General features: G+C 26.6%; 1 protein-coding gene across 2 annotated transcripts in view; it reads left to right on the forward strand.

The window, feature by feature from the left end:
* The window catches only part of LOC112595293 (serine/threonine-protein kinase NIM1-like), a 38773-nt gene extending 33118 nt beyond the window's left edge, over positions 1-5655 (forward strand). For both annotated transcript variants that reach the window (XM_025340447.1, XM_025340438.1), the window contains exons 4-8: positions 624-735; positions 940-1096; positions 1197-1302; positions 2694-2933; positions 4835-5655. In XM_025340447.1, coding sequence (XP_025196232.1) covers positions 624-735; positions 940-1096; positions 1197-1302; positions 2694-2933; positions 4835-5253 — 1034 coding nt within the window. In that variant the 3' untranslated portion in view covers positions 5254-5655. The remainder of the gene's footprint in view (positions 1-623; positions 736-939; positions 1097-1196; positions 1303-2693; positions 2934-4834) is intronic.
* The last annotated feature ends 10343 nt before the right edge of the window (positions 5656-15998 follow it).

A 15998-nucleotide genomic window follows, 5' to 3' on the forward strand; every position in this document is an offset into this window, starting at 1 on the left:
TGTTGATAGAATATTTATGATAAAAAATAATTATAGGGACGAGTGACGTTGTAGATGTAATTTTACTATGGAAAAAAAATAACTAATAATAATAATTAGTTATACATCAACTCAATAATTTTTTTCGTAGATAACGAATTAAATTATACTATTTAACATATTTACAAACATTTATTAGTCGTAAAAAATTGTATGGTATTTAATTTTTATAGCATTATGCAATTGTATAATTAATTTTTAATATTCAAAATGTGCACAATAATGTATACAAAAATAAATTATTATATATTATAGGTATTTATATTGTCAAAATAAAATGCAAAAGTCAGTAGTCTCATGATAGCGAAATATATAATATTGTCTAAAATAATGTAACTAATATTAAATAATCGAAATAATTCATATAATAACTATTAATAATATTTTATGTACTTGAACGTTTCCCCATAAAAATAGTTACAAACTAGTTTATACGATCTTCTCATTTTCTATAGCAAAACGGGTTATATATATATATATATATATAAATAACAATGAAAAAATTGATATATTTCATTTCATAGGCCATACTTTTATAGTCAATGAATGCATAATACGAATTTTCTTTTATTGAATACTTTCAGAACGAGTGGCAATCAAAATATTAGATAAGACGAAATTGACGGCGAAAGCGAAGAAAATGCTGTCCCGGGAGATCTCTGTCATGGAATCGATACATCATCAAAACGTTATTCGGTAAAATTGGCCATCTATATAGATCAACGTATTATTGTCATGAGTGTGGTGCTATTCATTCTCATTATTTTGCTTCTTTCTATTTTCTTTTTTCTTCGTTTGATTAATATAATACATAATAAATCAATAAACGATCTTAGGACGTTCGTATCTTTGCCTAATCCCACCGTCTGAATATAAAATACCAAGTAAATCTCATTTCAGACTGTTCGAAGTAATCGAGACGTACACAAAATACTATTTGATAATGGAGCATGCGGCGGCCGGGGAACTGTTTAAAAGATTAATATCCGAAGGCAGAATGCACGAGTCGGAAGCTAAAAACATTTTCTCTCAGATCGTGTTGGCCGTTAAACACCTGGTGAATAATTTTTTTTCGTAGGTTTCATCGACGTTGTCCATAATAATTTATTAATTTGTATTTTTGTCATCTATATTTCTCGGTTACATGTATACTACAGCACGATCTCAACATCGTTCACAGAGACATCAAAGCGGAGAACGTGTTCTTGAGTTCCAGAGGCGTCGCCAAATTAGGAGACTTCGGATTTAGCATCACAGTCTCAAGTATTTATAAATATATATTATACGAATATACTCATAATATTTGATCAAGTTAAATAATATGTTTAGTGGGGCCTATTATCATTTTGATAAATAAATAAATAAAAACAAACATACTGTGTGCTTTCACGAGTATACGTCATATCGCTGTTGCTAGTGAGATAGAAGTCATGTACGGAATGATAATAGGATCGTTATTCGCTTAATTCGCTCATTTTTGATTCTTTGAACTCGAAAAATATCGATAATCGAGTTTGTAAATTACTAATTAGTAATGATTTTTGTTCTGTCTTTATTTTCAATGATAAATATTTTATTAGCATTTTATCTCACTTTGATTTAATGTCTTCAAAATATGATTTCGAGACAATAACATACATATACAATTACATAAATCAACTCGATAAAGGCTCTGCGACGTCATGCATTTAATGCTCTAAATTCCAATTGAACAATATAGATTAAATTATATTTTATCAGCCGTGTACAAATAAACACTATTTTATATTATAATAATTATAGTTCCTGTATTGTTATCATAGCTAATATTATCATGTGGCAAAATCGTAAACACGAGTATTATTTGGCGTCATTAAAACATGATTTATTAATAATTATTAATATATTTATAATTATGCATATATACATAGACATTTATGTTAAACAGTGGTAAAATTTTAATTTCTTTAACGAATTTACTTCGTTAAAATTGATTGCAATTACTGTATTACATTTTTGTTATCCAAACAAAGCTAATGTAAAGTATAAATTGGAATTTTAAATAAAAGTTTTATCAAATGTTCCGACATACATAATTGTTTGATATTTTTTGTATGCAATTGATTGTAAAAAAAATAATAAAATTAAACTCGCATTTAATTTGAAGATATTAATACCCAAATCTTAGATCAAGTGTAAATAAATACGTGTAAGCACAGCCGTTTTTATGAATATTATGGTTATTGATTCATTTTAGGCGAGTCGAAATTCATAATAACGAAAAAAATACTGAAATATCCTTATTATTCGATGAGGATTGAAAATGTACGAAATCTTTAAATTCGTAAATGAAATAATATAATATAATATAATATAATATAATAATATAATAATATTTATTTATTATTATTAATTAATTAATTAATTAATTTATATTATATATTATAATATTCGTAATTCGCATGTTTACGTCGAGATTTTTTTCAATTTCTAAGGGAATTTTTCAAAGTATTTAACATCTATTATTTAACATTGTTAATATTGTTTTTATTTTATAGATCATGTATTCTATCTGTTTGTCGACGTTGACGACATATAATTTAACGATCGCCACCTATCTATTTACAATAACGACGAGTATAGCGAGGTTGTAAATGTATTTTTGTGTTTTACAGACAGCGAAAAATTAGAGACGTTCTGTGGGTCTCCACCATATGCGGCCCCCGAACTGTTTCTGGACGAGCGTTACGTCGGCCGTCCTGTCGACGTGTGGTCATTGGGCGTGCTGTTGTTCTTCATGACCACCGCCACGATGCCTTTTCTCGGCGATAACATGGCCGGGCTCAGGCGGTCAATACTGGCAGGGCACGTGAACTCACCCGCCTATATGTCTCAGCTGTTAAAGTCACTCATAGGTAATGGTTAGAAATCAAGATAAATAGGATAGTGGATGAGTAATAATAATAATTGATAATATACAAATCGTTCTTGGAGGACGGCTATTCGTCTGAGTCAAACGTCTGGTCATGAATATTGTGTTGTGAGTTGTATACACGACTAGGTAGGTACAATTATTTTAATAGCGATCTCAAAAATCCTATAGTTTTTATTTGCATAAACGCGTTCTTTTGTAAAAATCTCGTACGATTTTGTGTGTGTCCTGAGAAAAATTTAAAAAAGGTTTCATTGGCCCCTGTTGTACAAAATTAAATGTCGGTTTTCTGTTGGTCAGCGGATGATAATCGCGAAATGTCACGTGTCTTTCAAGTTTAATAAAATTACAACAATTATTTATGATAATTTCTGATCTATACGCAACGCAGATTATTTACATTTATACCTAAGCTATATATATATATATATATATATCATATTATATATTATGTCAGTATAATATTATATGTGTGTGCACGCACTGATTTACACTGAATAAACCGAACAGTTGAACTTTGTAGTTTGTTTTTATTTATACCATTAACATAATGATTTTGATTTAAAAACGAGTAGTGTATCAAGACTGTTCTTCATGCAAATGAACTTCCAACCATCCACACATCACAAACACTGAAATATGTGTAAATTGAGTACTTTGACCTGGACAATATTTAATGAGTTGGTTTACTTACTAACGTTTAAATAACGAAAACAACAGTATTAAAAACTGCAGATAATTTAAATATTACATTTACAGGTCGATATTCACTATAAATATTATAAGAATTTATTTTTACATACCTAATTGGTGTATGATAAAAAAAAATATTAAACAAAAATACATATTCTAATAATAGGTTTAGGCCGTAGAATATAATAGGAGTCAGGTAATATATATAGACGATATTACGATAATAATATACATATTATCATGTACTGTGATTCACTAAACCCACTGCCGATATCTTATGAGTTATGATGGGGCTACATCATTATCAAATCTTAAAAATAATGAGCAATGAACATACTTATAATATCATGTCGTATACGTTTAATCACTAATCACTCTATATAATATGCGATTGCATAATACACTGCACTCGTATACACATTTACACACAGTTATTATATGCATTGGTTTTTGCAAATCAATACTCGTGTAAAAATGGAAGGGCTGTAAATGTAGTAGTTAGGCTTAACACCCCGATCATATATCGTTTATTTAAATTTAATATTATATTATATAATATGTATAAAGAAGCGGTTTCCAATATGTGCATTGCGAGCTCATTTTAGGGGCACTACGACTCATATCAGAATAAAAAAAAAATGATTAACAACTTATGGTAGTTAAAAAGACGAAAAGTTGTTTTATGTATAAAATTACTCAACACACTCTTTATCGTAAGCTACATTATCGATTGATAGATAAATGACACACGCCTAGGACACCTGATAAGTTATTAATAAGAATTAGAGTTCATTTTTTTATCATATTCTTTGTGATATTCACACAAGGACACCATGGTTAGATTAAGTTAGCCAAGGCTAACCCTTTTCAGTTAAAAAATTTAAAAACTACAGGTATAAAGTGCAGTATACATAAATTTACGAAATAGCGTAGTTTTAATTATTCCAAAATTTCAATGAATTCGGTACATTTTATACAGTATCATTAAAATAAAATTGTGCATTATAAATCCGTTGAAGAAATATTCTCAGATTTGTTAAATTAATCCTGGTATCAATTTTGTAAAGATAAAATATCTGGACAACTCTATTTGATACGCTAATTATTAATATGATATATCGTCATATTATGATATAACAACTGTATTACATTTATAATTTTATTTATACGTACGTATTTCGTATTCTACAGAGTCCATGCTCAACACGTCTCCTGAACATCGGTTCGACATTGATCAGGTACTCAAGTCCGACTGGCTGCGGGAAGCGTCGGCGTATCAGATACGTTTCAACAACAACTCGGTATACGGTCAGTGGTGCGCTTTTCCGACGGCGGCTGGCGATGAGCTTACCGACACCGAGACTAATGCCAGACGGGCGTTGGAAGGACTTGGTATAACCGAAACTATGCTCGACGAACACAGTTCCCGAGGGTCAAGGAGCAACGTGGTGGCAACGTACCGAATAGTGGTCAATAGGCTATTGCAGCAGCGCAGGCTCATGGGGCAACAGCATCACATGCAACACCAGAACTCGACCATGCAGCATCCGCAGACTGCTTCCGGCAGAAAACCCACTAAGACCAAATCCCGGATGTGTGCCATAACGTGAAAACCGGAACGGCGACCACTGTCGCCATTAGCTTAGCAAGCACACACACGAGACATCCACCTAAACACTCTTACAACTCAAAATCACCACTCCTCGGCCGAAATAGAATGCGGTTGTCGAACGTGTATATAAATACACTCGTACATAATATCGATTAATTATTAAATAATTATGCCACGTATTATTTTACGATAAATTTTTACTGTGTAGAACGCTGAAGATTTTAAGATATGCCTAAATATAGGTAAAATATCGAGTAGTATAATGTGCGATTATCATGTATATTTTAAAATATATGCAATATTGTACCACCTATTAACTATACATAGGTTATATAGTGTATACCTACTGATATTGCGTTCGTTATATAAATTTATAATATTTTGTTGATGTATAATATTATTTATACTAAGTGCCATAGATATACTATAAATTATTGCCTATATAATATTAGATTGATATGAATAAGTGTATAATATAATATTATATTATAATATGGCCATGTTAAAGTTACATTTTACTGTTTTAGATGTACAACGAATGACGTGTTATTATAGACTAATAAGTGTATACAACTATACAATATCATAAACATAGTTTTTAAGTAAATATTATGTTATATGTTTTATGTACCTATATATAATTAATTTAATATTATATACAGACTGTTTTCGATGCATATAATATAAACATTATACTTGTTACTATTCGATGGTGAAATAATATTACCAACGGATATTTTTATTGAATTTGAATCTATATATATATATATATATATATATATGTATGTATTATGTTATTAATCTTAAGCATCGTTATATGATATGTTTGGACATTTCGTGTTAAAATATCATAGTTTTAAGGTCTTGTATATATATATATATATATATATATATATTGGCTATTATATTATAGTTCTTCAAAAATCTGGCACTTTGTCTACAAAGCTATGATAATATAATTGTATTACGAATTTACTCGAGACCATTTTACCATATCTATATTCAACCCAATAAAAGTTACCTCGATTGAGAAAATATATTGACCTGATAAAACACTAGAGTGCATTTTATTTATTTTTAAATTTTTCCTTTACTGTTGGCACAATACCCGTTTAATGTGTACTGTAGTAGATATAGGTATTACTGTATTAGGTATATTATTGGTGATTATTTCGATGTCTTAGCTTTATACGGAATAATATACGATGTATCCCCCATGTAATACTATAAATAATGTATTGAAACTCACCGTAGACTTCATGTTAATAGGAATGAAAATGTATTCGTCTTTTACTTTGCCGAAACTATTATTACTGCTATTGAAAAAGATATAATAGCTAATTTATTCTATCTAGAACGACTACTTAAACATCCATAAATCATAAAAACTGTTAATTTTTTTAAGAGTTCTTTATTCTATATTTATAATTTGTTGTTTCTCTTACAAATGGTGCATTTAAATATTAGTATTACATTTTTTAAATAAAATTTAAACCTGCTAAATATATAGAATCAGTATCAATATATTTTTGAATACCTATTTAATACTTATTGATGATTTGTTATTGTAGATTGTCATGGTTGTTAATTTACACAATGACATTTGTACAGGTGCAACATACTTGGAACATTGCAAAAGTGTTAATTAAAATGATAATATTAAGTTAATTTTAAAAGTAAAATTGCTCACCGTATGAGTTCTAATAATATATGAAGTAGGCACCAATAACAAACAGTTAATAATTAACTACCTATTTATAGACGTGATGATACTTTTAAATAGTTTTGATAATTAAAATGGATCTGTACGAGTACGTTAGTGTAGAATTATGAATATATTCAACTTAACTTGTTTCTATGACATAGAGATTATACAACAATAAACAAAAAATCATTACTTCCTATTGCTTTATCGCCCATCAATTAGTAAATCGATGTGACCGAAATCGCGTCAAGTGAACAGATGAACCCAACTTATTTTTTTATTACTCACACCCTAATAATAATTAGTCATCATTAAATATTGTAACAAAAACTATAATTATTGAATTAGAGTAATTTAACACTGCGTAATTAGTAATTACACATTTTCACAATAAAATTAAAAATAATATTTGAAAAATAAAATGAGAAAAATAGATCAATGTTCACACTTTCTACAGTAGACAAGCGCATATTATATAATCAGAGACAGATTTACGCAATTGCCGCCCTATTAAACTTATCCATGAATAAAAGTATTTTTAAATTTTAAGTACTTATTTGGTATAGTGACTAAAAAATATATTTATATATAGACTAATACTAAACAATAATTGGTTAAGCCCATAAACTATTCTAATCGATAAAATAGTATACCAATAATATAATATATTTTATTGAAATATAATCTATCACGATAATTTCGATACATTTGGTCTACCAATTAAAACATTTACAACAACATATTATATTTATGAACAAATAAAACACCTTAGTGGTGTAAAAAAAAAAATGTGAGAAAAACATACTATATGTAATAAGCACTTAAATTTAATCCTTGTTGATTTATCACATAATATCTACTTCATAGTATAAAAACTATTTCGTTTATTTGTGTTTTTTTTTTTTTTTTTTTACAAAAGTTTGAATTGTTTATAAAATTGTATATTTTGTTTCATTTCACTTTCAATCGATACAATTGTTCAAGAGTTTAATTTATCTCATCCTAATTTTGAAAGAAAGTATTTTTTTATCCGTTTTAAAGAAGAAAATGATCTTTCCGCAGTATAGTTAACGGTAGGTGTTAAAATATTAATCTTCAAAATTATTTCTATGTTTGGAAACACTGACTTTAAATTATTTTTAAAAATTATTTTCATAAGTATTAGTGCGATAAATTTTTCTTCATTATACTTGGAAAGTAAAAGAGATATAATAAAATAAATAATAATATTAATTTATGTTATTACGCAATTCAGTGACTGTACCTACTAGAAATAATGTACAAATAAATTTGATATTATTTTAAAAGTTAAGTACACGTAGGTTTGACATTATCATAAAAAACTGGAGTCTATGAAATTATAATCGAATTTTAAATTTGTGTTCCATACATTTATCTAATGACTCCTCAGTATCTATTCACTATTCTGGTTTAAATAATAATATCAAAATAATTAAAATTTAAAACTATCCAATAAAGATTCACGAGATTTAAGTTTTGAGTAAAACACTCCATTAGATTCTGAGCAGAGTGATGAATGTATTAATTTTAAAACAATGTGTGATTTTTTTAATTTTTGTGTAATTTTTGATAAATTTAGCGTAAATTAACAATTTTAGTTTTAAAAGTAATATTCAAACGGTGTTTATAGTAAAAACTTGAAATATTCTACTGTTTCTTAAATCATTATTTTCTATACTCGATGAAATATTTAAACAAATTTTAAGCTATTTATAGGCACTTATACTTTAAGTGTTGACTAAACTAAAAATTTTAGACTGTCTAAACAACTTGAAAATCTAATATAAGATACAACATAAATTATTTATCAGCAATTCTCAAAAATTAGAAATAAATAGTCATATTTTTTTTTCTGTGTAAACTTATAAAGTTTAATTTAAATATTGACAATTTTTTTTGTTTTTTTAATCACGAGAATGTGTTAATTTTTTTGTAAACTTGTTGTTAAATATTAATAAAATGTGCAATTTTAAGCTAAGGTTTAAAAATGACTAAAACCCGAAAAACTAAAAAAAATATTAGTCATAATTGTTTTGGATATTTTAAATAAAGATTAATGATTTTAGTTATTTTATTGTAATTAAATAATATTTCTTAAGGATTTGAAAATTTTACTTATATTATTATATTTTATTACATGTAATAATATTTAAAAAATATGTAGATTAGTTTTAAGTTATTGCGTACTTTTGCCATATTATAAATTGTACAATACATTTCTAAAGTATGAATATTGAAATTAACTATTAATAATACATAGGCAGACCGTCTTTACTCAAAATTATTTTTCGTATGCAATTATTATTTATCATTGAATTTAAATCCAGCAGATATATTTTATTTAGCTTTAGCTTTAATAAAATATAACAACAAAATTTGAAAAGAAAATTTTTAAATTATTTTCATTACATATTTTTATGCATTATGTATAAATTCTATATTTGATGACATCTTGAATCTGCGTCTTACAGTAACCTACGAGGTTACTTGACACTTTAAGAAGTACAGTAGAGAGTCATATACCTACCTGATTTTTAATATTAAAATAGAAGGTTATTATATTAAATATTTATTTTTTATAAATTTGTCAATAGCTATTTCGGGGTTGATAAAATATAAAATGGGAATATACCTACTGGCTACTATTGATTTTAAGATTAATGTTAGTACGAAATTGATTTAATCATTACTAATGTAAATTATATTTACAGAATTTTACGTATATAATATAATTTTATACTTGTAATAAAGAAAAAATAATTTGCTCTAGTATATGTATGAGTATTACATTTTACCGTTATAAATTCTCGTAAAAATGTAGATTTTAATACGATCACACGAGATTTGAAGTAACTATACTCATGACTTTTAGAAAATTCTAAATATAACGTAAATAATAATAGCAATAGTGTAGTAATGTTTCCGAGAAAATTATGCAAAATGTGCCAAGACATTGTATACTTTAATAATTGAGGTTTGACTATATTTATGAGTGTGTATATTATTACTTTTTGTGAGTAGAACTTTAAAAAAATAAATATTTATGCAATTTCTTTTGGTTTTCACTGTTTCATTATGATACTATTATTATTATTGTGTAAACTGTACAGTACCTAATGGTTATATTAGTTTTCATACGTTGTATGTTCAATGATAACAGTTTTAGGTTGTTGATGGAGTAAAAAAAAAAAGCAAGATTATTCATAAAATATGAATTATAATCATTTGCATTCTAATACTCTACTTGTTTGCCTACACTCCACATAGTATAGTTTTATGCATAATCTAACCTAATCTTTTGACATTGAAAAAAAAACAAATATCAAATAAATAAAGCTAGTAATCTCCTAAAAAATATTTATCTAGTCGAAATGACAATGGTATGCATTTTTCTCAGTAACCCAAAAGAACCAAGTCAGCATATTTTCTTCTAAAAACTATGTATTATTCAGTAAATTATAAAAGTATGGAAATAAAGCGTATAATATCTAGATCCTAGACCAATAAATATTTTTTAATTTCTACGTGACTATGCGTACACAGTTTTATATTTTTGTTTTTGTCTCGGTTGTTGATTATTATCGTAACAACTGACAAGTGATTCCTTAGACCAACCTCAAAGTAAATCAATAATGAATAACATACACATTGTTTTAAACATATTATATAAAACATAATGTATTACCTGTGGGTTATGTGTGTATCAACTATCAATCATAACACACAAGCAATTATTAATTATTAGGCATTTTACATCCGTTTCGTTTGTTAATACAATTTTTATAAATACCTAATTCAATACTCTTATTTAATAATATAATAAAAGTAGGTAGGTATAGTTACAATTGTTATATTTTACGGAAACGCCTTTTAATTTATAGCAAAGACTTCAAATGTCTTAAGAATAAAAACTGACTAAGTAGCATTAATTATTATTCTATCAATTGGCAAAAAATTAAAATAATCTAAAAAAAATGAGTACATTTATACGTATTAGGTGTATTAATTATAATGAATAAAATAATTTAGGTTCAGTTTCTTATTAAAAATAATCTAAGTGTTCAGATAATCAGATGTTTATACTATAATATATCAATCTATGAATATGACCTATTGAACCGAAATACTTCTTTGTGTTATTGAGTAATTTTACGTTTTACCGATACAATTTCCAAAGAGATGAATTAATTAATTAATTAATTATTATATTTCATCATTTACGACACCAGTAAGATAAAGCCAGTAGATAATCAAAATACATATACATCTCAATTGTCACTTTTAAAAAATGAGGATTTAATTATATAAATAATTACAAAGCGTGAGCTTAATGACGTACATGTAAAGTCGAAAGTTGTCAAGTCTTCACATTAGTAAACATAATAAAATATTAACGATTTAACAGTAGTTTTGCACACTTTTTTTAGACCACTAGTTAAAATATATATTATTTCTTGTTATTTAAAATATTTTGATAACAGTTATTACTTATTATTAGAGCTAGGATTTTAATGACCTAAAAAATACACAAAACTGCACAAGAAAAATGCAAAAACGACTTAAAAACTTTAAAAAATGATAAAAAAATGTACTTAGATGAATGAAGAAAATTTAATTTTTAAATAATTATTATTTATTCATTTATTATATAACATAAAACAGGTAAATATTTGTTTTAAGAAGTAAATTAAACAAATACATTCAAATTTGAGTTGACAATTAATTATATTACTTTTTTTAATATTAATTAACTGGAGTAGGTAATTGGAATTACCTGCACAACACATATTAAAAAAAGCTTCAATAAACAAAAATGAGTTTAAATACACAAAATTAACGTAATATTTGTAAAAATAACCTTTAAAATGCAATAAAATACATTTAACACAAAAAATGCAAAACAAAAATTAAACATTCTAAATTGTTATACAACGAAACAAATTTAGTTTTTGGTTAAAATTGTATAGCACTTGAAGAGAAAAAATACAAAAATCAAAATCCTAGCTCTACTTATTATCAATGTATTTTAACTGAAAAATTACAAAATAGTATGTAATTTTTTCAATTTTATTAAAATTCTAAATTTAAATACTTCTACAAAAATATTGTGACTATAGATTTTTTTTGATTTTTTGATTGATATATTAACAATGTATGAGATTTATACTAATTTTTCAAGCATTTCTATCCAGTAAATAATTTTTAATCAACGTTTGAAAAAAAATGTATACATTTAAATAGCTCAAAAATAGTCAAAATATTTCGAAAATGTTATCATGAATAAAAAATGGCAATAAACATTTGGAGAAAATATTTCAAGTATCCATGGTTATATGTTTTTGAGTTACATAAAAAAAAACAAAACCTATTTTGTGGCAAATTGGATTTGCGTTATAATTCCCGTTTTTCCTTAATCTTTATTTGTTTTCTCAATTATAAAAATAAGTACTGGGAACTTTGAATTGCAGGTTATTGTTCTTATACACCTATATGCATGTTTACTTAATTCATACAATTATATAAAACGATGAAATATTTTACCTGTAGCTAATATATGACGTATAATGTCTTTTTTAATAATATATACTAAGGTACATTTAACACTTTTGCTTTCCCCCCTCCCCCATCCATTAAAAAAGGTTTACATCACATTATATTTCAAAAATAAATTTTAGTAATTTATTTTTTAAATCTAATAAGTAAATATTAATATTAAAGTTATAACATAACATATGATATGCATTCTACCTACATCTGATATTTTCAAATTGAGTTGTAAAATAATATCCAAAAAACTTTTTAATTAATATTTATTACAATTATATTTTTAAGGTAACTCACATATTTCGTCGTTAAAAATACATCATTCGATAAAATATCGTATCGAGGTCAACAGCGGGTTTCCTGCAGAATTAGTTGTCAAATGCGTTACGTTGGGCTGCTTTCGATAATTGTTTTCCGATAAATCCCACGATGTCATCCTAATTGATCAATGCTCATTGTACTTGACTATGTATAGTTATAGTATACCTAGGTAATGATTGTAATTATTTATATTTTCTGGATTGAAAAAAAAAATACATCATTATAGGATGTAATATTGTAATATATTTATACAATACTGCTGCACCTGAGAAATAATTTTTGAAACCATTCGTCTATTTATTAGACAAATGAAATAAAATAAAAAGGTTATTTATTTGCAAAAAGTGATAAAATTTAATCACACAAAAATAATTTGATATGTTATCAACTATTAAAAGACGGTGATAATGATGAACATCGCTTGCATTATGATTTATGTTAAATCTGATAATTTATTAATTTTAATTATAATTGAATATTATATATAATAATATACCCAGCGTAAGCAAACCAGTAAGTTATGAGCTTAATTATCATTAAAATAAAAAACAATTATTAACTTATATCACTCAAAAACTCAAAATATATTGAACTATGTTCAATGATATTGCACGTGATTTAGGCGATACGTACGACCGTTCACCAAAAATTTCTGTTGGATAGTAAAATTTAACGAAAATTCGTGCCGCAAAAAATGTCGTGTATTCATCATCCTATACGGTTTGTGACACTTAATATTGTGTGCAGTTTGTACGATACCTATACCAATACATTGTTAATACCATAATTTCGATTGTTTTGTATGAATTTTATGGCCCACCGTTGGTTGACTTGGTTGTAATTATTTATATAATGACCATGCGCTCATGTATGCAAAAACAAACTTTAACTACTTACATACCTATTTACTTTGCAGCTCCAGTTAATCGTTTTACTATACTAAGATAGTGAAATGATGATTAATTTTATTAAGTCACTTGACCGCCATTCTATTTCAAATATTGTTTAAATCTGGTATTTATATACGTTATAAAATGGAATACTTAAGCAAAATTCATAATATGTTATTTTCCACCCGTTTATCAAGTATTAAAACGACCAAAAATTAATCCAAAAAGTCATCTTTTTACTATAACTAAACTGTTTTTAAATTATAATTGTGGCAAACGGCGAATACAATGGGCAACTTTATTTACATTAACTTGACAGCATTACGAATGAGCGAATAATGAATTTTTGCTGTATGTTTTTTGACTAAAAAACAATTCTATCAACCAAACCTTCAGCCAAATTGCTCGTACCATTGTTAAGCAGTTTAAGCAGTTGTTTGTGTTTTTTCCGTCGGTATTTATTTTTATTATTATTATTATTATTTTTTTTTTTTTTTGGATTAAGAGTGTGTAAGACAACTTTTTGAACGCGATAATCTTATAATAATATATATTATACTGTATTTAAAGCGTAAAACGCGTAATATTAATAATAGCGATGTTCCTTGTAGAGGTCACCCCTTTCTTTTAATTTTCGCATTATTTATTAACAACATTAAAAAAATATATATATTATTAACAGTTATTTTCTTCTCTTTGCAGATGGCAATTTAAAATTATTTTTAAAAATTAATTCTCTTAGATACTGTTATTTGTTATAAAAATATATTAATTCCTTAGTGATATAGGCAAATCATATGTATTAACCATAATTTTCCACAATGTCATTTAATGTCTTTATACGAAACTCGATATCGATTTTATTATTCTTACTTACAAAATACTAATCGCTTGTTATGAGCTGATTACAAGGTCTTAGACTCAAGTACCTATTAAATTTAATCGCCAGTTGACTTTTCATTCTCATATGGATACAAAACATTGTAAGGCACTAAAAATGTTAGGTTTATAAAAAGAGTATTTTATGATTTTAAAATAGTTTTTCCTTTAAATTGTGTCTTTGTGAGATCTATATTTGTCTATGGTACTGTAGTATGAGATTTATTTATGTCTTATTGCAGTGTACACAAAATTGAATGAGTACATGACAAATTCCTTAACTAAGCAGTGTTTACCTTAAATATTGACCAATCACTTATTGATTAGTTTTTAGTAATGAACTAAGCTTGATTTGAGTACTTTTTTCCATACAAGGCAAATCGTTAGTTTGAACCTCCTTAGAGAGCTTGTAAAAACCAATTTTGACTTTTCTGTATACCTATCAATTTCCATGATTGACTTTCTTTCACTCACGTCCGTCAAACGTATTCATTTTTTACACCTAAATGCGATAACAATTATTTTGAAAACCGGTCAATAATTAGGGTAATGCACTGCAGATGTGTGTAGCAATTGGAGATCTATCATATTTTTATTTTTAATAATATTGTTATAAATTATTAAATTAAATGAGTATTCATAATTACATTTTCATGTAATTGGGATTGAAGTAGCTCATATTGTTAAGATTAAATTAAAAACAGTAACTCGTGCGTCGATGTCACCCGCCTCCCACAAGAGTGTCCGATACGTTATATCTGGCGTATATTTTACCGATCGGATTTTTATATCCAGGACATAATCGTGCGATTACAATATCGCGGTTCGCCATCTGCAGCGGCGCTGCACAGTAGCTATGTCTTGGTATACCACAATAACTATTGCAGCGGTGGCGAATAATCGTCGAACAAGCGCGTATACAGTAGATACCTGTAATAATATAACAAACCTATATTTTATTTTTATTCGAAAATTGACATTCGCGATCGGTCGGCAGATTGCATTGATCGTTATCATTCGCGCCCGTCGTACACACACAAGAATATTATTATTATTATTATACACCATACAGCATATATTATTATATAGGGCACAGTCGCCACGGATTCAATGTATCTACGTCCGGCCGGTATACATTTATAAATATATGTATACGATATATATATATATACAGGTGAATACAGGTACTATGCGAGTGTAATAATAATAATAATAATAATATAATAGGCGAACGAAATCATCGCTACGAGATAACGTATAGCAATATAATATACAATACGCTTACATACGTATATAGGTATTTACGTGTAGGTATATGTGAACAGTATAAGCGGATCCGTTTAAGGAGAGAAATTCGTTTTTTCATTTATTTATTTATTGTTA

The sequence above is a fragment of the Melanaphis sacchari genome, unplaced genomic scaffold (assembly GCF_002803265.2).
Source record: "Melanaphis sacchari strain LSU unplaced genomic scaffold, SCAv2.0 Contig0_pilon_pilon, whole genome shotgun sequence".
Classification (NCBI taxonomy): Eukaryota; Metazoa; Arthropoda; class Insecta; order Hemiptera; family Aphididae; genus Melanaphis; species Melanaphis sacchari.